This window comes from Schistocerca piceifrons, chromosome 4 (assembly GCF_021461385.2).
Source record: "Schistocerca piceifrons isolate TAMUIC-IGC-003096 chromosome 4, iqSchPice1.1, whole genome shotgun sequence".
NCBI classification, from domain to species: domain Eukaryota; kingdom Metazoa; phylum Arthropoda; class Insecta; order Orthoptera; family Acrididae; genus Schistocerca; species Schistocerca piceifrons.
Genome location: NC_060141.1, coordinates 222,054,596 through 222,082,494, shown reverse-complemented (window position 1 = coordinate 222,082,494; position 27,899 = coordinate 222,054,596). Strand labels below are relative to the sequence as shown.

General features: G+C 40.4%; 1 protein-coding gene across 1 annotated transcript in view; it reads right to left on the bottom strand.

Moving 5' to 3' along the window:
- The window catches only part of LOC124796442 (cystatin-SA-like), a 39,784-nt gene extending 12,702 nt beyond the window's left edge, over positions 1-27,082 (bottom strand). Inside the window, exons 1-3 of the mRNA XM_047260642.1 lie at positions 26,950-27,082; positions 12,666-12,812; positions 1,341-1,445 (exon numbers count right to left, since the gene is read on the bottom strand). Coding sequence (XP_047116598.1) covers positions 1,341-1,445; positions 12,666-12,812; positions 26,950-27,027 — 330 coding nt within the window. The 5' untranslated portion in view covers positions 27,028-27,082. The remainder of the gene's footprint in view (positions 1-1,340; positions 1,446-12,665; positions 12,813-26,949) is intronic.
- Positions 27,083-27,899: the final 817 nt, after the last annotated feature.

Below are 27,899 nucleotides of genomic sequence, written 5' to 3'. Positions count from 1 at the left end.
TTTCTCAGTGGAAAGACTGTCTTGTGAACTGCTGTCCATTTCTATCACCTTAAACCATAACACAAGATCTGCTTCATAACATGGAGAAATGCATAAAAGCAATAACAATGTCCTGTGGCAGCATACATTTTTGCCTTTATGCAAAGTACTGACAGTTATACAGTACCATATTTTAACCACAATTTATATATGAAACCTGGACTCATTTTGAGTCAGAATAGCAGAGGCATTTTGACTGGCATAAAGCACAGACTATTCTCCACTTAGTGCAGCCAGAGACCTAAAAGGATTATTACTACTTTCGGTGGCGCATCATTAGTTGGAGGCAGGAAGATCTTGTTTGTGTAGGACTGACTTTTACTATATGTTGACTTTAGAATCCGATAATGTTAATAGTATTATTACACAGCTGGCTCAAAGGGCTGCCCAGAGTCAACACCAGCTCATCGCCAGCAACAAATTGTAGTTTATACCAACCCAGGGGTAAAAATAACTGCAAAATAACTGTACCTTCCCATGAGGCAATGTGGAGAACTGTTTCATCTGGACAATATGCTGCTGTCGCAACATGGGGAGTTTGGTTTCCAGATAACTATATTAAATTTATAAACAGGAGATTAGTGGTTGGTAGCTATGAATTTGGAAGCCCTAGCCATGATCTACCTTTTCTTGTTAGTATTGGACCATTATTCCTCGTAACCCAAAATCTGCTATCATCTCCCTGTTCAAACTGCACTAGTGTCTTCAAACAGTGTATTTTATGGCCACTCACTGCAAAGCAACATTTCAGTCCGCCACAGTCCAGACTTGTTCCTACACTCACTCATGTGATAATATTGTGATTCCCACGTTAACAGTGTGACAGCGGGCTTGTCAAGTGTGCGCTACTATATTCTGAATTCAGTATCAGTGTTTTTACTCAACTAAATATAGCTGTATAGTGTCCATATCACTCTCATGCACACTCATGACAGTGACTTCTGTTCTAGAATACTCATGCAAAGAGTGTCTTCGAACAGTGTATTTTATGGCCACTCACTGCAAAGCAACATTTCAGTCCGCCACAGTCCAGACTTGCTCCTACACTCATGTGATAATATTGTGATTCCTACGTTAACAGTGTGACAGTGGACTTGTCCACTGTGCGCTACTATATTCTGAATTCAGTATCAGTGTTTGTACTCAACTAAATATAGCTGCATAGTGTCCATATCACTCTCTTGTACACTCATGTCAGTGACTTCTGTTCTAGAATACTCATGCAAAGAGATTAGCCCTGTCACTGACTACTTCAAAATAGTCGCATGTAAATGAATAACATCTGTTTAGAGAGAGCTTACCGAGTTCTGCTGGACTATACATTCTGTGGTGGCAACATCATTTCCTTTGGTACAGTTGCTCTCCCCAATTTCTAGTTCCAAGTAGTATATTGTTCCTGAAACAATCTGGAAATAAATGTTATGTTTAGTTACATGTGCATTGCTGTGAAATACCTGACATTTTGACACGGTAGTCAGCAGTTTATGATTGTAATGAGAGATGTCTAGAGCTTGTTAATGACACTGGTGTCACTTGTGAAAACAGTTGATATCCAAAACTTAACTTGTTGCTGTTCTGATTAAATATGTTTCTTGGTATGTAAGAGTAAATAAAGAAGTACAAACACATTTGCATATATTGCAAACTTACTTTTACACTTATGGAAAAGGACTATACACATCACATATTGCACATACAGAAGACGGAAGAAAAATACTTTTAAAAATTCTGAGCTTTAGAGCTATAAGCCACCTAACAGTGACTTCACAATGTACCAGCTCAAGCTCAGTCTTCCTGGGTTGTTGTCAATACATGATCTTTACTGATGTACCTGTTTTTGCTCCTATACTCCTTATTGGTGCTATGACAAAATAATTTAATTGGATAGATAAAAAAATCTACTCACCAAGTTGTGGCAGAACACACATAATAGAAGGCTGTAACTAGGCAAGCTTTCAAAGACAGTGGCTCCTTCTTCAGTCAGAAAAGTTGAAGGGGAAGGAAGAGGCATGAAGGAAAAAGACTGGAGAGATCTAAGAAAAGAGGTAGATTACGGGAAAGTCACCCAGAACCACAGGTCAGGGTGACTTACCATACAGGATGACAAGGAAAGACTCCTTTTATGAATCCAATTACGTTATTTCATCAAAACTTTATTGGTGCTATGGACATTTTATTTAGCAAGTTTTATAAATTTGACAAACCATTGAGAAGCTGTATGATTATAATCAGTGCACTTTCTCTGTATGTCAATGAGACTGACATGTAATGGTATTTCTGGAAGGTATATATAATTTTTATTATTCAGATAATATGGGTCCTTGTGTAGATTTGTTATAGGTTCATGCAGGTTACAACCTTAATGTTAATCTATCCATACATTGTAGATCTGTGAATAAGAGCTAGTTACTGCCAAAACTGGCAATGAAATAAAGTATTTCATATCAAGAGATCTTGGCTTTTAGTATTGTAAATTACAGTTATCGCAGTTTGAATGCAGACATTAAGTGTACATCATAGATACACAATATTTATAATAAAAGGCGTCATGTAAACTTTTTCCCATATAAAAAATTTTGTTGCTGGGAATCATATTGGGCCAATATAAAGACACTATAGAATGCAAAAGGAAACAAGAAAACTGAAAAGGTCCCTATGGTCAAAAACAAAAAGGCGTAACTGTTTTCATTCAAGTACATTGTTAATAAATTCTGTACTCATTAATCGTGACTCCTGTTAGCTTCATTTTCTGTTGGTACTGAAATTTCTCCATAGACAGATTTTCATGCATTGTATGCATTTAAATATGCTCTAATTAAGCTTTGCATCTGAGGCTGCTTGACATTTAATGTAAAATATCCATGACAATTCCTAACTATCTCTACACTTTCACAAGCAGGAGATTTCATGGAGACAAGGGTGCAGTCAATAGCACCTACATCACCAGGCAAATGCACTATCGGTATTTGATAAAAATCACACTAGGTTTTCTCACATCATTTTCTTTCATAGGCATTTAAATGAATACTTTCTTCAGTGAGAAAATGCAGGCTGATACCTTGCGCACAGTTCTCCAAGCTGTTGCTACATCTGCAGTTTTTTGAACAAATCGCCAACCACCATCTGAAAGCTTCCTTGGCATAAAATCTTAATGTTAAAAGTATCATGCACATTGTAAACAGTGACTGGTTTCTTTTGTATGGTTTCAGCAGATACTCTCGATGTTCCGTGCTCTCAATCTTAGTTCTAACTTCTGCACAGTAATTTTGTCGAAGCAAAACCTTATTTTAAATCATTTCTCATTTAATTTCAAAAACAGAATTGTCCTTTTTCATCATCAATACACACATCAGAATAGTCAGATATCTGTAAAGTAAATGAAAGGAAACCAATTAATTCACATCATGTAAGCATACAGAATGCTGCCTACTACACTGTCCCACAACATTCAGGAAAAAAAATATAGTACAGTTTCAAGACTTTTTTTTCCATCATTATTCTCATCATTTGGTCTGAGCAGATGTCACATTTCACCCCTTCAAGTTCATCATTTATTTTAAGTTTGTTTTTATCATAGAGGGCAACCAGCCAGCTCTTTGTCTGAACACAATGAGCTCTGTGCTGGCGTCTTCTGAGCTACAATAATAGTAGAAGGCCTAAAAAACATTGCCAAAGAGCTTACTTATGCTTGCCTACACTTCATTCACCAATGTGCATTCAGTTGTCATAGCAGCCTTGCAAGTGTTTGGTAGCTAAAAAAAAAAAAATTAATATGTGTTGTATTGTTACTGCTTTCGAGCTGAGAGAGCACATTTCAGTGATGCTGAATGTTTATAGGCTGCTGTCATAGCCAATTTACTTAACTGTGGCAACATCGCAGTTACACCTCCCGTGTGTGTGTGTGTGTGTGTGTGTGTGTGTGTGTGTGTGTGTGTGTGCACGCGCGCAAGCCATTGTATTTTTCACAAACTCCTGAGGTTCGATCGATAAAGCTACTGTTGATTGTTCAATAAAGCTTCTGTTAACTGTTCAATGGAGTTTTTGTGTAGTCTGGTTCTGTTGTATGAAGTATACGCAGGTTCTAATACTCGAAAGCAGATTGCACTGGCAGGGTGGTGACCCCCTACACAATTTAGCAGTGTAGTGTCATTGAATTAATGAGCACTTATGACAGAAATTTGCGAACTGGCTGATACTAGTCCTGCCGTGTCATGACTTGCTGTAAAACTACCATCTTTCTGGCCACACAATCCAGTTCTGTCGTTTGTGCAGGTGGAGGTCAGATTTTTCTATTCTGGAATTTCATCACTTGCTACCAAGTTCCAGCGGCATTGTTACACAACTATAGTTATGCACTGAGCATGCAGTTACTTTTAGTATCCTAGACTGTTCTGGTAGTAAGCCAGTTTGATCAACAGTACACTGCGGAAGTGCAAGATATATTTACCCCACCACCAGAGGCTAACTCCTACGACTGGCTAAAAACAGATAACAACTGTTTCATGTGCTGATAATGATGCCTTGGTGGCCAAGATAGATCTATTGATAAAGCAGATTGGTGAAATCTTATCTCAGCATGACCTAAACAATGACACAGGCCAGAACTGATACCACCGACACTCTTTTGGAACTAACCCTGAACAGCCAGGTATCTGCTGACATTGCTGAAAATTCAGCTAGCAAGGGTGCAGACACACAACCCCCTACACTTACCAAAATGGCAGTAGCAGTCAGAAGTAGGCCCACCCTCCGACTGCCAGTCAGTGTCTCCATATCCGTTTGCTGGTGATCGATGGTCCAGCTAGAAATATCTAATATAGGCTGGATCTGATTTGTCCATTAATCCATGGACTATACTGCGCAGAAAGCGACCACCCATGGTATTCTTTCTAACTGCTGCCGGAAACTTAGTCGTAACTACAAGCTCACTCTATGCTTGGAACTAGAGCCGAGTGTACGACGATCCTTCAGATGCAGATGTTGCCCCTTCGGATGCAGATGTTGCCAAAACTATCATCAGAGTGGACTTCCTCACCCATTACAATTACTGCCAGGCATGAGGGGACGCACCTAAATGACAACACCATATGCTTATCGACATCCTGATTTAAGTGTGGCTGCAGCAATTCATACCACCAAAGTAATTTGGGTGACGGATGGTGTGTACTTGGAGCTGTTGCATGGACTTCCAACTCTGACATGATACCCTGGAGCATCTAAGGAAGTGAGGCATGATACTATACAATACAATGAGATGACTGACGGTCCCTCCATGTCTTGCACTCCATGAAATTTGGCTATAGATCATCTTAAACTTGGAAAGGCAGATTTCGACAATTCGATTTGTGAAGGTTTAATGTGGCATTCCAACAGCCGCTGGTTCTCACTACTACATTTGTTCCTGAAGAAGGGTGCTGCATGGCGGCCTTATTTTTAGCATCTTACACTTTGGAAAAGCACACACACACAGATCCCTGTAGCTGAGCGACACATTAGGCTTAATGCGAGCAAATTTGTGACTTTTGGGCTTAGAATCACTGCTCTAACATGGCAACACTTCACTGTCTCAGTGCTACAGGGCCTAACTTACCTGGATAATACGGTACTTTAGTTTTTTCGTCATTGTCTGGGCAACATCAACAGCAGTTGGAACTTCACAGTATCATCCTAAACACTGCTAAATGTGTCTTTGGCCAGTCCCAAGTGGATTTCTTACGATACAGGATAACAATGGCAGGATCGCTACAGCTACCATAGTGGGTGGAAACCATCTGACAGATTCCGTGCCCAAATGTGCCCAAGAAACTGAGTCGATTCTCAGCATGTTAAATTTTTATTACCATCACTTGCCACACTATACCGAATTGTGGGAGCTGTTAACTGCAATGCTTGGCCTGAAGAAAAACGGTAACATACTTATAGCATAGACTGATACGATGCGTATGACATTTGAAACAGCCAAAAAGAGCACTGCAGACGCCGCACTACTGGTCCACCCTGAGCCTACTGTACCTTTGGCACTAGTAGCTGATGCTAGCCAGACAGCGACTGGTGCAGCATTGCAGCAACTAGGCCTATGTAGTTGCACATGGCAACCACTCAGGTTTTTCTCATACAAACTATCGCCCTGTGGAGCATATATGACAGATAACTTTTGACTGTTTGTGAGTCTTTAAATATTTCATGCCTCGCCTATAAATAGAGACTTTATTATCTACACCAACAACAAACAACTAGCTTATGCCTTTCACCAGAACAATACAAACAGCTCACCTAGGCAACTCAGACAGCTGATATTCACTGCATAGTTGGCACGGACATCACGCACATCTGCAGCATTGACAATGTGGTAATCCATTGTTTGTCTCAGGTCAGAAGCATTATTGGCACGATCAGTTATACCTAACTCGCTGTTGCTCAACTGTAAGATCAAGAACTACATGGAATTTTAGCAACTGGAATACTGATGTCGGATCTCCAGCTTATCCAAATTCAAGGGAGTTATGTCAAGCTGTATTGTGATACGACCATATCAAAATCATGACCATTCCTACCAATTGCCTTCAGAAAGGACGTCTTAAATATGCTACACAACTTGTGTCACCCTAGTGTTTGATCGACTACTTGCCTAGTGTTGAATGTTACGTGTGGGCGGGAAAACAGACAATCGTGAATGGGCAAGGTGTTGTCTTAAACACCAATGCACCAAGATACACTACCAGGTGCAGGCACTGATAGTAATCTTTCCAATCACTACAGCCCATTTCAATCACGTCCACATCAACATTAGTCCATTGCCATCATCTGGCAGCCAACTTTACATACTTACAATGATAGATCTTTACACCCACTGGCTAAAAGTTGCACTTGTAGACCATGCTACAGCTTAAACTCTGGCTTTCACTTTTATGTCACATTGGGTGTCATGTTTCGGCTGTTGTTACGCATGACAATTTGAATCCAATGTGTTTGGCCAACACCCGAAGTTTTGCAGCAGAACTCATCACAAAACAACGAGCTAACATCTGGCCAGCAAACAGATGATCGAAAGATGGCACCACTCACTTAAGGCAGCTGAGTGGGCTTCCCCTTCCCACAGTACTACTTAACACTCTAGCAACCATGGGATGCTCAACCAGAATTCCCACACCACCTGCAAGAAAATGTGGTTCGAATCTGTCCACAATAGCCTCACAAACATGGTGTAGCTACCAACTTCATGCATCAAGACTTGAAAACTCGCTCACATGCCATGCTGCACACGGAAGGCATCAAATGGTTATTGCAGCCACCATACACAGGACCCTTCCATGTAGTCACAGTTGACATTTCAATTAATGGCAAGATGACCGCTGTTTCTACAGATGGGGTTAAACTGGCTTACGTCTTCCAAGAAGCAACAATGCCAAAGCTACCAAGACTATGGCCCTACTTAACAACTGCCTCACCACACCAACTCCACAGCTACCAGTACCGATTACATGACAGGACCTGCCAACAAGTACTACAAGTTCCAGTTGACATGCCCACTTCCCAAGCCGCTGCTATTGGAATAATGCTCTGTTTCCACCATGGTGGTCGATATGGCGACATTGTGCAGTTGTGTAATGCTGTCATGTGTGCCCTGTGCGGCTGCTTACAAACACTGGGCTGTCAAACACATACGCGGCATACATCAGGGGTGCTGTGTTTTGTATACAGTTTTATTACTCTTAGAGTACGTATCCTTTTTATAATTTGTATCTTCCATGCATGTAATTAGGTTGTGCATAGCTACGTGATAACTCATATTTTTGTTCCATGCATATTATATGATACTGAATTGCAAGCTCGGATTGATTGAACAAGCCATGGCATTTTTCATCTTCTCCCATTGCTGTAAACAATAAAGCTACCATTAATTGTTCAAGGGAGTTTTTGTGTACACTGGTTCCATCGTATCAAGCACATGTGGTTTTTAATAGCCAAAAGGCAGTCTGCACAACTAGTTCCAATATTAACTGTTCATGGCAAATATTTCCAATTTTCGTTTCTTACTGTGCCACAGAGTATCTACAAAACTATGAGGCATCTCGAAGAACTGTTGAATTATCTGCAGTCATTATGTAAATAGCTGACAATTTCCTGAACCTAACCCTACAATCGAAAAATATAGCTACTTTGAGCTTCATCAATGTGGAAGTGACACACATTTACTTGTTCACAATAACTTCTTTATTATTTCACAATGTTTTTGCACAAAACGGAAGCATTGCTCTGTAATGTTGCTAAATTGTAAACTGATGATTACATTTTAACACGACTTTGACCTATGAATTTTCACCAGTCAAAATTGATCCTACTTCACAGCGACATAGTCTAGGATTAACAATTATAGAACGCAGATTTCCGAGTTAAACTTGATCAGAGATCACTTTTTGTGTTAATCTAAGGTCAAGTGTTTTATACAATTGGTGCTAAAAGTTCTTCTTCATGACTTTTTAATATTTTTGTGGGATCTAAAATCTAAAAACCTCTCTCACACGGGCCTGATTTAGCTTCAGGATAGTAAAAAACATGCGTATATTAAGGGAATTTTCATTCACAAAGCAGGCTTATCACATTCACACAGTTCAATACTGTTCTATCCTGATTAAATGGAGCTTAACTTAAATTCCATAAGGCAGTGAAGCAATTTCGAAGTCTCGGTGCGACGAAAATTGTCAGTCGATCTCCTAAAAACATTTGTAATAATTATTAACTTTCGGTGATCACATGGGGAAGACCGGAGATCTGCTGGTAAGACCGTGTTAGCCTATTTATTTGAAGTAATAAACCGGATATCTTGAGCATACAAAACGGCAGGTTCGTCCAGTGTAAATTAGACGTTCCCCACTGATCCCGTGCAACACAGCGTAGTAAGCAGACACTGTCAATAATAATCAGTTAAATAATACGCGAACACACTTACTTTTGTTTAGTTCATGTATGAAATTCCTTATCATACAGGATCTCATCAAGATGGCGACTAGCTCAACAATACTTACATATACATCTTCATTCTTTCACGGCTCATCGGCAAGCACTCCCATATTCTTTTCATAGGAGAAAACAGATAGCAGAGAAGCTATTCCATGGAGTGAATGGACGCTCCAAGGAATAATAGGGCTTGAAACTACTTTGCATTGATAATCATCGTATATTAAAGTTTAGGAATCGGTAAGATAAAAAGAGATATTTCGAGATATGTACTGAGTTATATAATTTATAAAATTTCTGAAAATATCGGGGATAGACCGCTGCAAGAGACATTACAACTTTTTTATTTGAGCTGTTAAATATCTGACAATGGCCAAAGCAGAGAAGACATAAAACACGTTGGCAATAACAGGAAAAGCATTTTTTAATAAGAGAAATCTGCAACAATCAAATGTACATTTAAATGTTAGGTACTGTTTTTTGAAGGTATTGGTCTGGAGAGTAGCATTGTAGGCAAGTGAAATAAGGATGATAAACAGCTCAGAGAAAATGAGGCTATTAGCTTTTGGAATATAGTGCTACAGAAGAATGCTGAAGCTTAAATGGGTTGATCAGATAATAAAATAGGAATTACTGAATTGAGCTGGCAATCAAAGAGATTTACGGTGCAACTTGACCAAAATAAGGGATCAGTTGATAGAACACATCCACAGTTAGCAAAGGATCATCAATTTAGTACTGGAGGGAAGTGTGGGTTCTGTCATTACAGTCTCTTAGCTAATTCCATATGACACTCAGCTTCCTGTTCACAAGCTCTTGTGCTCCATACAGTGAAAGAAGAGCCCTGAAAGTTGGCAGCACTGTTGTCAGCTTTCAACTGCTAAGTACAGAAGAATGCTGGTGATACGTCACTGAGCTGCAGTAATGCTGAGATGCAGCCTACACAAAATCACATTATGTGCTTGGTACTGGTAGACATGTGAAGAATTCACACCACATCCCCTTTAACTGTCAGGGCTCTTCTTTCGGTGTACTGACAAAACAGTTACCGTACTCTTTGCATCATATTTGACTACATACCAAATTGAGTACGAGGAGACAATTATTTTAGTGGCATTGATGGTGGGGTGCGGGTGGGGGGGGGGGGGGCTTAATGGCATAAGCAGAGCTCAGTGTTGTTGTGTGAAATATTAAGGAAATTGGTACATGTGTTGCTTATTAGTTTGGAGGGGGGGGGGGGGGCAGCTTATGGCTATGGATATCTCTCGAACCAGTATGAGTCAACTGACATTAAGTGTGGAAGCCAAAACTCCAGGAGTCACTAGGCTGAGTGACATCGATCTGTTTTCATGACTTTTCACCCCTCCATAAGATCGGTATAAATAAGTAACTGGGTAATCAGATAGTTTTCTATAAAGTCAATGGTAGGCTCATACAACAACATGTGTAATTCCCTCGAAGGATCCACTATGGCAGTCCCAATCTCTTGCCTCCATCTGTATTTGGCTCTCACTTTCTGGTATATGAACCAAGCTTGGCCAACCTTAAACTGCCAGCAACCCTGCCTCCGAGCTGATGTAATACTCAGTTGCATCTCAAAATAACGTGTCACCTTTCCCACCACTATTGTCCTCTAAGTGTTACCAGTCTTACCCAAAGTACTCATACCTGGCCATATTCCCAAACACCTCTTGGGGCCTCCTTATGATGATGTATGTTACCAACCGACACTGAACAGATTCGTCGGTCATCTTATGTTGATCACATGTCACTCACCCACAACCATTTCTTGAAGCCTACCAGGAATATCAAAAATAAAATTTTGCCTTTCTGTTCTTCCTTATATTGCGTAAAACAAAGAATTTATGTTTACTGAATCAAGTTGTGTGTACCTGATTTAAAGTGACCTCCCCATCAACAATTTCCAGAAAATATGATGTTTAAAAACCCAATGCCTGTATGCATGAAAACAAAAAGCACCTCTGTCAGCTGTCTGACAAAGAGACACAAAATCTGTTTCTTGAAGAGCTGAAATCTCTCTATGAAAACCAACACATGTACTTATAAATCACTTATACAAACAGTGAAATTTTACAAGATATGACCTATACGAGGTGCGGCTAGAAAAAAACCGGACTGATGCTGGAAAAAACATTTATTTACAATTATTTACAATTTCATGTTTGTTCATCTCCTTCAATGTACTCTCCTCCTCGGTCTCTACACCGCTCCATACGAATTTTCCACTGTTCATAGCAATGCTGCAGATCATTTTCGGTAAGTCCATACATTACTTCCGTCGCTTTTTCTTTTACTGCTTCAACAGTCTCAAATCTAGTTCCTTTCAAAGCTGACTTGACTTTAGGGAAAAGAAAAAAGTCACAAGAGGCCAAATCAGGTGAGTAGGGTGGATGATGTAAGATGGGAATGTTTGTGTTTTGCCAAAAACGTCTTCAGTGACAACGCACTGTGAGCTGGGGCATTGTCTTGGTGAAGGATCCATGACTTTTTTTCTCCACAAATCGTTCCGTTTTTCTCCGTACTCCGCTCACGTAGGGTAGCCAGGACGCTAATGTAGTAATGCTGATTCACTGTTTGTCCCTCTGGTACCCAATCAATGTGCGCAATCCCTTTGATGTCAAAAAAAAACAATCATCATTGCCTTGAATTTCGATTTTGACATTCGTGCTTTTTTTTATCGTGGAGAACCAGGAGTTTTCCAATGCATCGATTGGCGTTTAGTCTCGGGATCGTAAGTACAAAACCACGATTCATCGCAAGTAATAACATTTTGTAAGAAGGTGGGATCACTTTCATGTTTTCCAGGATGTCAGAACAAATAATTCTTCGGCGTTCCTTCTGTTCAACTGTGAGACACTTTGGAACCATTTTTGAACACACTTTGTTCATGTTTGAAACTTTCATGAAGAATCTGCCTAACACTTTCCTTGTCAACTCCTGTTAACTCAGACACTGCTCTGATTGTTAAACGGCGATCTTGTCGAACAAGTTACCGATTTTTTCAATGTTTGCATCAGTTTTTGCTGACAATGGTCTGCCAGTGCGAGTGTCATCACTGGTGTCTTCGCGGCCATCTTTAAATCGTTTTAAACCACTCAAACACTTGTGTTCGCGATAAACAATCATCGCCGTACACTTGTTGTAACATTACAAACGTTTCACTTGCAGATTTTCCTAGTTTGAAACAAAATTTGATGTTAACACGCTGTTCTTTCTGTACACTCAACATTTTCCGACGCACAGACAAAACGTCAACTACTTAAAACAGACGCCACGGGCAGACTGAGTGCAGGAGGCAGATGAAACTCGAGCAGTAGGGCGGAGCGAGAGTCACGTGACAGGCCACGCGACTTTCAGCCTTATTGCATTCGTTTTATTGTTTCACCAGTACTAGTCCGGTTTTTTTCTAGCCACACCTCGTATAAAGATCCTGAGATTGTAGCAAAAATAAAAGCTGAAAGGATAAGTAACCCCATCATAGAATGAGATCACATGCAGACAGATTAAATTTTTGAAAATAATTGTTTTCTTTTAATGCTTTCTCAGAATAGTCGGGCAAATTTTTATTGAAAGTGGCGCACAGACCTTACACAGCCTGTAGCTGTTTCCTAATAGTAATAAATATTACTAGTATTAAATATTCTTACCTGCGTCTGAGCACTAATAATCTCAACCAAGACTAGCTTGTGCTCCGAATCTTGTTGCTTATCTATTTCACTGACTGCAAAAGCTGCAGCATTCTTGACGGCTTCGTCATTTACATCCGCGTCTTCGAGACCTCCTGGAGGAGGAACCTGAGAGAAAAAAGAACGAATGATGAGGCTAAATCCTGAGTTCCGTGGGGGACATCGAAAGAAGTAAGAATCTTTAATCGAATACATCATATTCCATATTTACCAGACTTCCCCAATTTGTTACTTGAAAAATGGTCGTGTTACATTCATAGAGTAACAAGTTGAGGCTGCCAACAGGCACAGGAGAGGTTCTAGTCTGAGCCATCTCCCCCCCCCCCCCCCCCCCCCCCCCCCGCCCTACGGGCCCAAGCCGGCGACAGCCCTGTGCTCCACTATGTTTATTGCAGTATGTCTGTAGTACATTAATTTGTTGTTTCCTGGCTGTTTTGATGCCAGCATACAGGAAATCAGGTACAGTACTTCTTTTTTTTTCAACTTAATCTCCATCCAAAGAAACAGTACACTGTACTTCAGAGAGTGGTTCATGTGGTTGCTGGCAGACGCATGGTGTCAGGTGTGAACCTCTGCTGTGTCCACTGACGGTCTCTCAGTAGTCAATGTCTTAAAAGTTAACCCTTTACTGCGTTGCTTTCCAGATGTGCAAAGCAAAGTTTCAACTCTCTTTTCATCATAGTCCTTGAAATTTAACACTCAAAACTGCCTTGCAAAGGGGCAAAGTTGTTTTATAAAGGTAATTTGCCACTAGAATGTGCCACTAAGCTCCTGATGTGACAATGAATGTTGTGTGTAGCGTTCTCAGTCTGATACACATTGTTCTCTTTTGATTGTGACTGCTGGCGTTGTAAGCAAGAACATGTGACCTAAAAAATATATAGTGCTTCTCTAACCTGTGGGGAGTATGCTGTTCAGTTTAGCTTGTATTTCTGTTAATAAACGCATACCAAAAGATACGGAAAAAACAAATCATTGGGAAAGAACAAAGTGCTCCATTTGTAAACGACCTCTTTAGGTATAAGGGAAATTTCGCTCTGCCCCAATCAATGCTGGAGATGTCTGTGCCATATCAGTCTTTATAAATATTTTTACTGGCGAATTAATGGCAGGAGTTGTAGATGAAACCAACCCTTACAGCATACAGAAAAAAGCGAACAAAACATTTAATTGCAATGTTTATGACACTCATAGATTTATTGACACATGTGTTATTAGCTCTTTGGCTCCTCCTATCACTGTTTGTGATCTCTGGAATGATTTTACTGATGTTGAGCTAGTACAACAACGTTCAGAGATACCTGAAAGTCTGATGATCACGTTGCATTTGACAGTATGAAACGACCATACCCTGAGAGTCGAGTTCATGACAACTTGTACAAAATTAGACCTATATTTGATCATGTGAGTAAAACATGTCTTTCAGTTGCAATGAGCGAGCGTTTTTCAATTGACGAACAAGTATGTTCAACCAAAGCAAAGCATCACATAAACGTGTACCATATATGAAAGACAATCCACGTAGTGGGAGTATAAACTTCTTGTTTTATGTGGAGAAAAGGGGTTTGCACACAACACTGAAACCTACAACGGGCAAGAAAATAATTCCAAATTCAGATTAGAGAATGAACCAGATATTGGAGTATCTGGAAACGTTGTCATTCGCCTCGAAATGTGTAAATAATGACAAAAATTGCTTTATTGGATTCCACAGTATTTTAAGACATGTCCCATCATTATATTTTCGATAATACCGTTAATTATATCGTAACTGTTGTTCATTTGGAGCTTAAAACTACTTTTTTATACCACACAAATGCTTATTAATCACGTGAATTTCACACGGTTTTGCATAAACGCAAAGTGTAAAAAAAAAAAATTTTACTGGAATTAAGAATGCAGTATTTTTTAAATCATTTTTCCTGATATCCTTGAAGAATTTCAAACACAAAAAAAGAAAATTATTTGGTGTTCAAAAAAATGCGGACTGAGGTTTAAACTACTGCTCTTCAGGTCCACATTTCTATGTTTGTAATAGCTTTTAACATGGGGGCTGTCGTAGGCAGCGTCCACACTGAACGCCACGCGCTGTGTAGCATCGCGCCGAACGCAAACGCGTGGAGCAGAGCAGCGCACAACGGAGCAAAGCATTCGTTGTGGTACGCAGCCGTGTTCCAGTACGCGCGCGTGATTAAAAATCGAAAACGAGAAACGCTGGCCGAGCAGAGCCGCGCACGAACTAACCATTTCCTTTGATGTACCGACACTCTGTGGAACTTAAGCCGGGTTCACATAAGCAACAAAAGTGTCGCCACAGCTAGTGGCATACTGCAGTTGCATGTATGAACTCCCGATTTTCAGTGGGGCAACTTAAGAGACGCAAGTTTTGTCACGGGCAACTTAAGAGACGCAAGTTTTGTCACGCCACAGAAAGTTCAGGTTGCGCCACTTTCCTACCACCACTGCTCCCTGGCGGCAGTATTGCGAAACACTAACACTCTGTCGCAGTAATCATGCAGTAGCTGTACTCATCTGATTGCAGTGTGTTTTTATTTTTTTTTTTTCTGAAAAAAGTGGAAACAATGGTCGGCAGATACAATTTCGCAGCTTCTAGAACTACGGTACAAGAACAGCAACCTATATTTGATTTTCTGCAGCAGTGTGAGTGTGTGTGTGTGTGTGTGTGTGTGTGTAAACCAATGACATATCCCATGAAGGAATAAATAAATCAACTTAATATATGCAACCACAAAAGGGAGTCGAATAACCTTTGTAATTTGTGAGACTAAGCACTGCATAAATTATGGATGATATGCAGGAAATAGCTCCAATGTGTGACGTCGCAGCTGTCAAACTAAAAATTAATTATTCGAAATGCCTGTATCAATGAATACAATAAGATTCTAAAATTTTGGAAGAGTGGCATGTCTGCAGATGATATTTACATTCCAACTGTTGGGTATTTTCCCATTGCAGTCAGTATTTTCGTCTCTAAATGTTATTTCTTTTATAAATGTGTTTGTTTCCACTTGATTTATTCCTGTGCGTAATCTATTTTCGGGTCCAACATTTGGGTTTCGTCTTCCTTGTATTAAGTCTTGTAACAGCTCTGAGGCTGTAACCTACAGTATAACTTTCATACCCGCCCACATGATTTCAGATGACGCCATATTGAAAGCTGTGCGACTACACAGAATTTGTGGCATTCTACCGTGAACGGCAACTCACGATGCCAGTACAGCAAGCCACATTAGACGCATGTGTGGACCCGGCAATATTCATTGCGTAGAGCGCCGCAGTTTGCCGCACACCTGACACGAAGCGTTGCGCCTAACATCTTTTGTCGGTTACGTGCAGCGCAGCACAGCTAGTGTGGACGCGTCTTTTAATGCAAAATGAACGCCTTGCTCGAATAGTGCAACATTCTTGTCAATACGCCGATGCTATACAGCGCAGCGCTGGCCATGTAGCAGTACGGATTGGGTTGCTCCAGGGACATTCGTCTCTACGAGGGTAAGTCAATTACTATCCGCAAAGTACTTTTAAAATTTTATTGTAATCAAATAGGAAACTTACACGAACATCATTTTTCGACAGTCTTGGTCTATCGTTGTACAAAGAAGGTTCTCAGTTGAGCTGCGAGCCAGGAATGCACCGCTTCTTTCACTGCTCCGTCTGAGGCAAATCGACGGCCCCTTAATGACTGTTTGAGTGGACCAAACAAATGATAGAAGTGGCAAGATCGGGACTATATGGAGGATGGTCCAGTACTTCAAATTTGAGTTTCTGGAGCGTTTCAGCAGTGTGGACAGCAGTATGCTGTTGGGCATTGTCGTGCAACAACACAACACCTTTTGACAGCATTCCTCGGCGTTTGCTTCGAATTGCAGGCTTTAGCCTGGCAGTAAGCATCTCACTGTAACGTACACTGTTTATTGTTGTGCCCCTTTCACCATAATGTTCCAGTACTGGACCTCTTGCGTCCCAAAAAACCGTAAGCATCAGTCTTCCTGCAGACGGTTGGGTCTTGAACTTTTTCTTGCATGGCGAATTTGGATATTTCCATTCCATACTCTGCCGTTTAATCTCCGGCTCGTAATGATGGATCCATGTTTCGTCACCAGTAATGATCCTGTCTAAGAAGTTGTTACCATAGCGATCCAAATGTTTTTTGCAGATGTCCAAGCACGTTTGTTTATGGAACTGTGTGAGTAGTTTTGGGACCCATCTTGCACAAACTCTATGAAACCCAAGTCTGTTGTGGATGATTTCGTAGGCAGAACCGTGACTAATTTGCAGACGATGTGCCACTTCGTCAATAGTTAATCGTCTGTTAAGAGAATCATTTCACGTGAACGCTCAATGGTTTCTTCATTTGTAGCGGTAAACGGTCGTTCGGCTCCATCATTGTGCGTAACACTTATGCGACCATTTCGGAATTTTTCAATCCATTCCTAGACACTCCATTGTGGCAAAACACTGTTCCCGTACTGTACCGAAAGTCTTTGATGAATTTCGGCCCCGATACGCCTTCCGGCCGCGAAAAACGGATCACTGAACATTGCTCTTCTTTGGTGCAAATAGACAGCAGAGCAGCCATGATTAACAGCACGGCACAGATAACAAAACTAACCTAGCAGCTTGAAAATTGCAAAGATATAACAACAAATAAACAAAGCATGCCTCATCAACGTAAAACGACAGTACTACCAAAATAAACAAAAATATAACTAAATTGCGGATGATAATTAACTCATCCTCGTATAATAACGTGATTACTATTCTCTGTGCAGTGATATTGTTTAATTAAACTTGTGATTACTGCCGGTATTCTAACAGTTGCAATGTTATCTAAGAAGAGTAAATGCGAAGAAGAAAACAGACTGTTTAATAAAGAGTGGAAGGAGAAATTTCTTTTTGTATAGAAGAATGGTAAAACAATGCACCTTTTATGCCAAATGACATTGTCACAGTTCAAGGTCAGTAATCTCAAGAGCCATCGTGAAAGTAACCACAGTGGTTCCAGGAAGGAGTTTCCTCTCAGTTCTCAGTTAAGGAAAGCCTAATTATCATTAAAGGAAATATTTCAGTGGCAGAGCAAGGTCGTGACCATGGTTACCAGGGAAACAGATTTAACAAGCGAAGCCAGCTTCGTCTTGGCTTTAAACATTGCAAAATCAAAGAAACCTTACACAGATCTGGAGTTTCCAGAAATCAATTCTGCGCGAATTGTTTCTGTTTTAGACCCCAAAAGTAAGAAACTATAAAAACTGGTTGACCAAATACCCGCTTCTAGACATACAATACAGAGACGAGTTTCTGCTATTAGTGATGATATTGTAAGTAACTGGCAAAAAAATATAAGTGACTTCCTAGCAATGAGTCTGGCTTTGGACGAGTACAGATATCCAAAATAAACCGCAACATGCAGTATTTGTATCAAATGAAATGGAGGTTGTGGAAGAGCTCTTTAGAGCTTGCTACATCGAAGGATACTGCTTGAGGTTGTGTCATTAAGGGGGCTCTGGATGGTGTTTTAAGTGAAGTGTCTGCTGGGAATATTGTCATTATCGCGACCGATGACACACCGTCTATGACAGATAAAAACCAAGGCTTTTCTACATGTTATGTAGGTGCCGCTAAAAATTGTGAGCTAATTGAAGAATTCAACAATGACGACCTTCCTGATGATGTGTCTCCGTATTGCGTTAGTGAGATGGCTATTAGCAGTTACTGGATCGAGTCACGGAATCCAATCAAGGAATTTCTGCTATAAAATGGGAAATCTTTCCCTCAGTTTGATGAGCCACACTGGCTGCAATGGCCTTTCTTACTGATGTCGTTCAGCATTTGCAAACATTAAACACATCATTATAAGAAAGTGATAAACTTATTTCTGATTTAGCGCAGTCTGTGTTCGGTTTTCATAACAAACTAAGACTCTTTCGGAAGGACCTTGAGACTTAAAAATATGTAAGTAGAACGCTGCTCTTGCTGAAGAAAGAAATGTCAAGTTCAGTGGTGTGAGGGCGCTTAAAGCTTCACCTCCAGTTTCGGAAAAACCTGTCCTTGTTGATGTTGTGGAAGGTGGCTGTCCCGTTTCACCGCCAATTATTAAGTATTCAGCAGCTGTACAGTTGGCGCTACTGGAAGTTCAAGAGGACGAATGGTCTGACACGTAGTGGTCGTTCAACTGCTGAATTTTGGAAGAATGTTCCACCAAAAAAAAAGACCACTAACAAGAGAGTGTGACAAGAGATTGATCTCTATTTTTGGTTCCACTTATATGAGCGAATTACTGAACTCAACACTCACGTTTATCAAATCTAAACAGCGATGTGTTCTATCTGATGAACATTTAAGTGAACTTGTTCACCAATCGTTAGATATATCACAGCAAAAGTAAACACTCGAGAAAGCACTTCACAGATGAAACTTTCAATTTCATGTTGTGTAATGAAACAGTTCAATAAAGTTATTTTTAAAACAGTGTTTCTTCCCTGTCGTTAATTATTAGTCCCTAAAATATGCGACTCGCTTCGAAACAGCATCGTAAGTTCGCGGCTCCCAAAGGTAACGTAAGTGGTTACCTCTGTTACAGAGTTTAATGTCCGTCGACAACGAGGTAATTAGAAATATATCACAAGCACGAACTGGGTAGAAAATTCCCTTTCCCATCCCGGAAGCTAAATCTGGGTCCCCAGACGGGGTTTTGAACTGTTGTGCTCCCAGTCGCGAGTCCAGTTCAAATGGCTCTGAGCACTATGGGACTTAACATCTGAGGTCATCAGTCCCCTAGAACTTAGAACCACTCAAACCTAACTAACCTAAGGACATCACACACATCCATGCCCGAGGCAGGATTCGAGCCTGCGACCGTAGCAGTCGCGCGGTTCCGGACTGAAGCGCTTAGAACCGCTTGGCCACCGCGGCCGGCCGAGTCCAGTGTACTAGCCACTACCCTCCCTCTCTCGACAGCGATCAGAAAGAAAATGTCTGTGTGCTGCCAACAAACGGGAATGTATATTGCATACCTTGACTTTTTATGACCATCTACCACACCTAAACAGCAGTTCGCCTAAATTCCGCTGTAATTGGAATTGAACTGATTTTAAAATTGGACAAATACCGGTACTCAACAACAACGTACGTCTCTAACGATACAAGTTAATGCTAACAAAGTCTGTTTCTGATTTTTTTCACCAAGTTTACCTAGCTAAAGTTCTCTCAGCTTCTGTATTGGAGTGTGGTGGTGTTAACACTGAAAGTGTTAATGAGACCTCCGTAAAAAGATTTTCGCCTCCTGCATTATTGCACAGAAAAACTAAATCATGAGCTCCAACAACGGCACTAAAGCTGCTGTTGCTCCACAGCACCGTTGATTTTTAAAGTCTGCAACATTTTTTTAACTCGAAAGTGGCTTGACCTTCTGTCACAATGCTGCAAGTTAGCCATTTTATGGTTAGCTCTAGTCTTTTTGAAGAGGCAACTAGCCACTACTTTTGAGACAAGCTACTGCTGGCATTCCTGGTCATTTTGGAGACATTATCTAACCATTTGTATTATTCGACAATTTTCACAATAAGAAAGCAAAAATAAACCAGCTCTACATTTTATTTGTACTTTTTTAACATTCCTTTTCCTCCGTGACAACAGATAGCAAGCATGGGTTGTGTGTTAATACTGGATATCCCTGCAGGCCCGTGCCAATGCAATGACCTCATAATATACGCAGTCCTATCTCCTATATTATTTGGCAGCTAACTTCGTGTTCCTGCCTGTAGAAAGCTGAACACCAGAGATATCAGCTATATATCTAAGAGCTTCCAGTAATATAGCAGCACTTTTCTGGAAACACAATAAAGTTACAACTGTGATTTGCAGAGTTTCTTGTTTTTAACATATGTGAGCAGTGAGTGTCAGACGAATGTAGTGTACTTTCTAATTGTGACAGTTAATTATCACATCATGCTGAAAGTATAATACAGGGTGTCCCAAAATAATGTAAACACTCTTTGAAACAGATATCTCTTTAATTAAAGGAGACAGAAATACAATTTTTATGGGTAATAATTGAGAAGGCGGTGAAAACATAAAAATGCTTTCTTTTGTTTCAAGATTGTCAGCAAAAACATGGCGTTATCGTTTGAACAAAGGAAACGGGTGCTAAAGTGTTACTATAAAACAGAGAATGTGGGTGAGGTATGCCGCGACGTTGGAGAGTTGAATTTGGAACACCACCACCAACAAGAGTAACAATTATAACAATCAGATATAAGTTTGAAGTCGAAGGAACGGTGCACGATATGAAGGAGGGACATAGCGGACGAAAGAGAAGTTCAACAGAAATGAGAGTGTTGATGCAGTAATCCAGACATACACACGATCCCCGAAGAAATCTGTGAGACTGGGATCTACAGAAGCAGTGTTCATAGAATTTTGCGGTCTCAGAATTTTAAGCCTTACATTCCAAGACTTCTTCATGCTCTTAACGAGGCTGATCCTGATAGGTGAAGAGAATTTTGTGAGTGGTTCATTAACAGACGTGAAGAAGAGCAATGTTTCCAAGATCGAATTCTTGGTCAGATGAAGCAACGTTTAAACCTGATGGAACAATTAACCACCATAATTGCGTGTACTGGGCCAGGAAGAATCAATACGTAACCGAGCAAAGGCATGTTAATCTACCAGGAGCAACAGTCTGGTGTGGTCTGTCTTCTAGAGAGTTAATCGGGCCATACTTCTTTGACAACACTGTCACGGGCGACTCTTACTTGGAAATGTTGGAAATGATAACACCTGGTCGTAGCCTTGTGTTTTGGAAATGAAGATTATTACTTTCAACAGGATGGGGCGCCACCTCACTTTCAACTGGATGTGAGGGCATTTCTCAATCTATATTTCCTGCCAGACGGATAGGACGAAGAGAGAGAGTGGAGTATCCCGCTCGATATCCAGATTTAACTCCTCTAGACTTTTTTCTGTGGGGTACTGGTCTTAGAGAGCAAATTGAGCAAGCCTTTGATGCTATTACGTTGGAAACAATAAAGTTGGCATGTCGCTCAGTCGTAAGTCGTTGTCGATGGTGTATTGCGATGGACGGACAGCAGTTTGAACATTTACCACCTTAAGTCGGACCATGAGGCACCTAACACCACTAAAATTGTAAAATTTTTTGTTTATTTTTTTTACAAAATAATCAGTCACTCACTCCATAGACAAAATCTCGATTTTTCCAAAACCACTAAATTGTATTTCTAATCCCTTTCATTAAAGAGATGTTTAGTTTCAAAGAGTGTATACATTATTTTGGGGTACCCTGTATATAAAACTAAAAAAAGGAGTGGGAGAATATGTTGGACTTTACGATTTAAAACATCATTTAAGTTCTAAAAAACTCATTTCTGCCTGTGTTTGTAATGTGCCCTCTTTCTTCCAGTATGGATAAGCATTTTAAATTTATTCTTGAGAGTAAAATGTTGTAGAGAGGAAGGATACATCACATCGCCAAAATGAAAAGAAACATGCAATCAGAAAAATGTGTAATACAGTATAGGCATGCTTTAAACTTCTCTTACGGCATGAAATGATTTTAGTTTCAGACCCAGCAGTTGTCGGTGTAAATCAGCGAGCTTAGTGACATATTGTCCTGTTGTTAACCATTCATTCAAAAAGTTAGTTTTGCATCGTAAAAATTATCACAGTCGAACTTTCTTAGTTATAAATACTGAAATGAGAACACGGTAGCCTGCTTGTGGCGTGCGATTGTTGTGTCACCGAACTAATTACTTCCAATTAATTTACAGGCCAAGAGTTCAACAAAATATTGTCCATTTGTACAGGAACGAAGGGCTTCGTACTATGTTCCCAAAATAACGGGAAAATGGTTTAAATTCCATTATTCTTTAATGTGAAGTACAAGCTACAGGTATGATACATCCTTCTAGTACCTAGGATCCAAGAACAAAAAGAGCTAAGGAGCATCAGTTCAATTTGTTAAACAAAAAAAGCTCGAAAATGTGTTTCATATGTGGTCAATATACGAAGATAAAGGATATTGCGGAGACATGGCTTAGCCACAGCCTGGGGGATGTTCCCAGAATGAGATTTTCACTCTGCAGCGGAGTGTGCGCTGATATGAAACTTCCTAAAAGGTTAAAACTGTATGCCGGACCGAGACTCGAACTTGGGACCTTTGCCTTTCGCGGGAAAGTGCTCTACCAACTGAGCTACCCAAGCATGATTCACGCCCCGTCCTCAGCTCAGTTGGTAGAGCACTTGCCTGAGAGAGGCAAAGGTCTCTAGTTCGAGTCTCGGTCTGGCACACAGTTATAATCTGCCAGAAAGTTTCATATCAGCGCACACTCCACTGCAGAGCGAAAATCTCATTCTGGAAACATCCCCCAGGCTGTGGCTAAGCCATGTCTCCGCAATATCCTTTCTTTCAGGAGTGCTAGTTCTGCAAGGTTCGCAGGAGAGCTTCTGTAAAGTTTGGAAGGTGGGAGACGAGGTACTGGCAGAAGTAAAGCTTTGAGGACGGGGCGTGAGTCGTGCTTGGGTAGCTCAGTTGGTAGAGCACTTGCCCGCGAAAGGCAAAGGTCCCGAGTTCGAGTATCGGTCTGGCACACAGTTTTAATCTGCCAGGAAGTTTCATATCAGCGCACACTCCGCTGCAGAGTGAAAATCCCATTCTACAAAGATAAAGTTGATTTCCTGAGACGTAATCTTATCTCTGATCTTCCCTCAGTATCTAAATGTCCTTTTGCCAGAGTGCCCACTTGAAATAAAATGCATGTTGTATTAGTGGCAAAAGTCAAACTAAGAAACTTTTAAAAGAGATGATAAAATCACGGGTAGCAAAAAGGCTGAAGCTAGATTAGAATTATACTTCACGCACAAACTAAGATGGCACTTGGCACGGTGGCTGATAAAAGCGACTGTAAATGGGAAATGCCTCTGCAGTCGCTCCCACCAGCCAACGCGCCGAATGTCGACTTGGTATAGCCGGCCGAAGTGGCCGTGCGGTTAAAGGCGCTGCAGTCTGGAACCGCAAGACCGCTACGGTCGCAGGTTCGAATCCTGCCTCGGGCCTGGATGTTTGTGATGTCCTTAGGTTAGTTAGGTTTAACTAGTTCTAAGTTCTAGGGGACTAATGACCTCAGCAGTTGAGTCTCATGATGCTCAGAACCATTCGACTTGGTTTGCGCCTGTAGTACACTGCAACACATTCCGCAGTAATGAGCACAGAGCATTCGTCGCAATTACACAGGACGGTAACACAGTTTCACTGAGTGACAGTAAAACAGTCTATCTTGGTCTACCTGGGACAAAATGTAAGGGAATAATTGCGAATAAACTCGCCCCGCAATTCGCTGATCTATTAGTGGGAGATACAGGCGAACAGAAATTCAATCTTATTAAAGATGAATCGACAGACACTTCAGTTGCGGTGCGACTGTATAGCATACAACTGAACTAAATAACGCCACATTTTTGGGTACTGCTGGGCTAGAAAAATTTGATGCTGCGTCTATACTTTTAGGAATATAACAGCTTTTGCTGAATTTGAAACGTGGTCCTAAAAAAATCCTGCGGCTCAACAGCCAACGATATCGTGGTATACGGTCTCAAGAATGTGTTATATGCCCAGATGAAAAAATAATTTGCCAACGTTTCTATTGTTTTCATGTGATGCATCTGTCATTAAATACAGCAAGCACATTCTCATTCTACGGAGGAACCACTGCCCACAAACAATGAAATTATAATTCGTGCAACACATAAATAGTTCTCACGTTTCTTCTAAGTGCCGATTAAGAATATAGGCATATATACAACACAATTAATTGTGAATAAGGTGAACGTCTATCCATGAAAAATTTCAGAAAATTATAATACTCACAGGAGCTCCACTGAACCTGCTGTTAATAAAATTTTAGAACAGTATGCAGATGATGCTTGATTTGTGGGGCTCTCAACTGTGCGGTCATGAGCGCGCTTAGAAAGTCCCAATTTTTACATAGTCCAATTTTTACACAGTCCAATCTAGCCATTGTCACGAATGATGATGATGATGATGATGATGATGAAATGATCAGGACAACAGAAATACCCAGTCCCCGGCCAGATAAAATCTCCAACCCGGCCGGGAATCGAACCCGGGACACCGTGATCCAGAGGCAGCAACGCAAGCCACTAGGGCACGAGCTGTGGACAGAACAGTATGCAGAAGTAAAACTAAATTTTTAATTAGTCCGCCGTAAGGCACATTGCCTTGCTGCAGAAAAATGGCTCTGAGCACTATGGGTTAACTTCAGAGGTCATCAGTCTCCTAGAACTTACAACTACTTAAACCTAACTAACCTAATGAAATCACACACATCCATGCACGAGGCAGGATTCGAAACTGCACCCGTAGCGGTCGCGCGGTTCCAGACTGTAGCGCCTAGAACCGCTCGGCCACTTCGGCCGGCCTTACTGCAGATCTTTTGTACAATATGTACAATGATACAGCCAATAAGGTGTATCTACGCTACATTAACAATACTGTGAATGAACTACGAAATCCAATAAACTCTTTGAATGCGAGAGTTCGAGTCCCACCACGTTGTTAGATAGCTGGTCAACTTAGTTTGGTCCATAAGCGGCAGAATATTAAATTCATAAGCGCAGAATATTAAATTCCACTACTAAAACTGATCCATTAAGAGCAGCATTGAGAATTACACTAAACCATCTCCATATTTCGGCTACACTCGCGAAAATGAACTAAAACTCTCCAATGTGTCTGCGTATGCAAAGAAAACTTTACGAGACACACGAGTGAATTTCACAAAAAAGCGGTGTCAGGATTTTTAAAATCAACTTTTAGGTAATTCTGAAGTATTCCACCACATGTCGTTGCTAAACGTCAAAGAAACAGTGAAACACCCTGTTACTGTTTGGTGTTAGCTATGGGTTTTGGGCAAAAGACTGACAAAATTGAAAACCATTATTTACGTAAAATGGTTAAATCAGACATACACTTCTGAATTCCGGCAAGAAGTTAGTCAGTGCAGTAATACAGGAGGCGAAAATCTTTTTACGGAGGTCTCATTCACACTTTCAGTGTTAACACCACCACACTCCAATACGGAAGTTGACTTAATTTTTAGCTAGGTAAACTTGGTGAAAAAAAATCAGAAACAGACTTAATACGGATACACTCTCTGCTATTCTGAGTGTAAGGTATGAACTGAGACGTCGCCATAGGCGTTTTTCGTGCTAGTTCCTGAGGAAATACTAAAGCTTGTTGGTACATGTGCTGTATACACATGGGAGACCAGGGAAATCTGCAGCATCAGCAAAGGAAATGAGGCAGAGGACGATAATGAGGATCGTTTTCATTTTTGGTAGGAGAGTGTTTTTTCTTCGTTTTTGATTTTTTATGTATTAAACATACAAATTAAAATTTAATGTGTTCTGCCGATTCAGCTGTATGGAGACAGAGATGAAAACGTATTGTTGTCTTTAGTATGCTTATATTATTAGCGCTATAAGAGCTACAAACTATCGCAATCGATAATTGATGCAAATCACACAGGGTGATTCTAATGAAAAACATCGCTCTACGATTTCACGGTTCACAACTGGTTCAGGCAGACAATACGACGCTAATACTGAGTAAACGGCGATTCCTGAAGCAGAGGCCACAATTTCAGTTTGTTGAACCACCTGTAATCGTTGTATATGCTATTGATGCTGGCACAGTTTGAATAATGTAAATAACGCTATCTGTTAAAGATCCCAATGCATGCTAGAATTCGGTAAAATGGAGGCTGATAACAATAAAATTACACGAATTTAGAAACAATAGGAGTCGAAGTATATGGTCTTGTTCGACATGCTTCATGGATTCTTAACTTAGTAATTTCGTTTTGTAAAGACATTTTTGAACAGCTTTTAAAGAGTCAGTACTAATAATGCTTGTGTATGTGAGGTGTGTGTATGGCCAGGCAATCACAATTATTTTGTGTTTTGCTAGGTCTAGAAACAACGTGTAAACTCCGTTTTTCGTTTTGACATTACCCCAGATAAACTTACGTTACCAAATAATTACTAAAGCATATACAAAACTTGTTGAGCAACAACCTTTAAACCACCTCTTTTACTTTCTTTTTTATCCATATTAAACGTTGTTCCCTAAATACTTACCAATAATGTAAATACAAAATAGAATACCGATTTCAGTAATTTTTGGACTTACCTCGGTCGGTTCCGACACAGGGTGTGCATTTAATGAAATGCATAAAGAGAGTAACGCCAAGAAGTAAACAAGTTTCATGGTCTACCGATTTACAGATGCAGCTGCACTCCTTCACAACCTGCTTCAGCCTCACTCGTGACAAGTAACGATACGAACAAGCCGCTGCTCCTTTTAAAATGTGTGAGGAAGGGGAGGGGGGGACGGCTTGACAATCGTAGGCGGCTATTGGCTGTACTGTACTCCCACTTCCCAACACCTCATGCCTAGATGGCGCTGAGTGTATTTGGCGTACTTGGTAATTGTGTGTATAAAAGGAAGAGTGAGATTACGTCGAAGAAAGCCTGCTGCGCTCGTAACAACTGTACAGCAGCAGGAAAGAACACAAACAAGGAGACGAAAATATTCACAAGTCTAGAAAGAACGAAGTTAAAACCATCCATGTAGTCACTCTACCATCGATTACATCAAGTTAGCAAACTCACTCGGCAGTGGATATTTTTCATTAACGTTTTTTGCCGTTAGCCTGACATGCACAGCATGTCAAGAATAATTTCTTACAGATCTCCGTGCGAACTATCAATAATAATTTCGTGTTCTTTATCTCTAGATTAGCGATACATTGATGGCCTGGAAAATATTCATAGATTTCACCCTCAAGATCGATTCTTATTTCTTCTTTGTTTGTTTTCGAATGCGATATTACTCGTATTTTACCAGTGTCTGTTAACTGCGATGTTAAAGCCCTTAACATGTCGATATTTTATCCAAATTATGTTCGAAATAATATTTTTTTAATTAATGAAGGACGTCCTATAATGTATTACATTACTTACACACATATAAAGACACATTTAAGGCTGAAAATGATGAGTCACAAATGTTTGACGATCACCATTAATAAAATCCTGAGTATAGTTGTGCACTGGACTTTGACTACAATATCCTGAAAC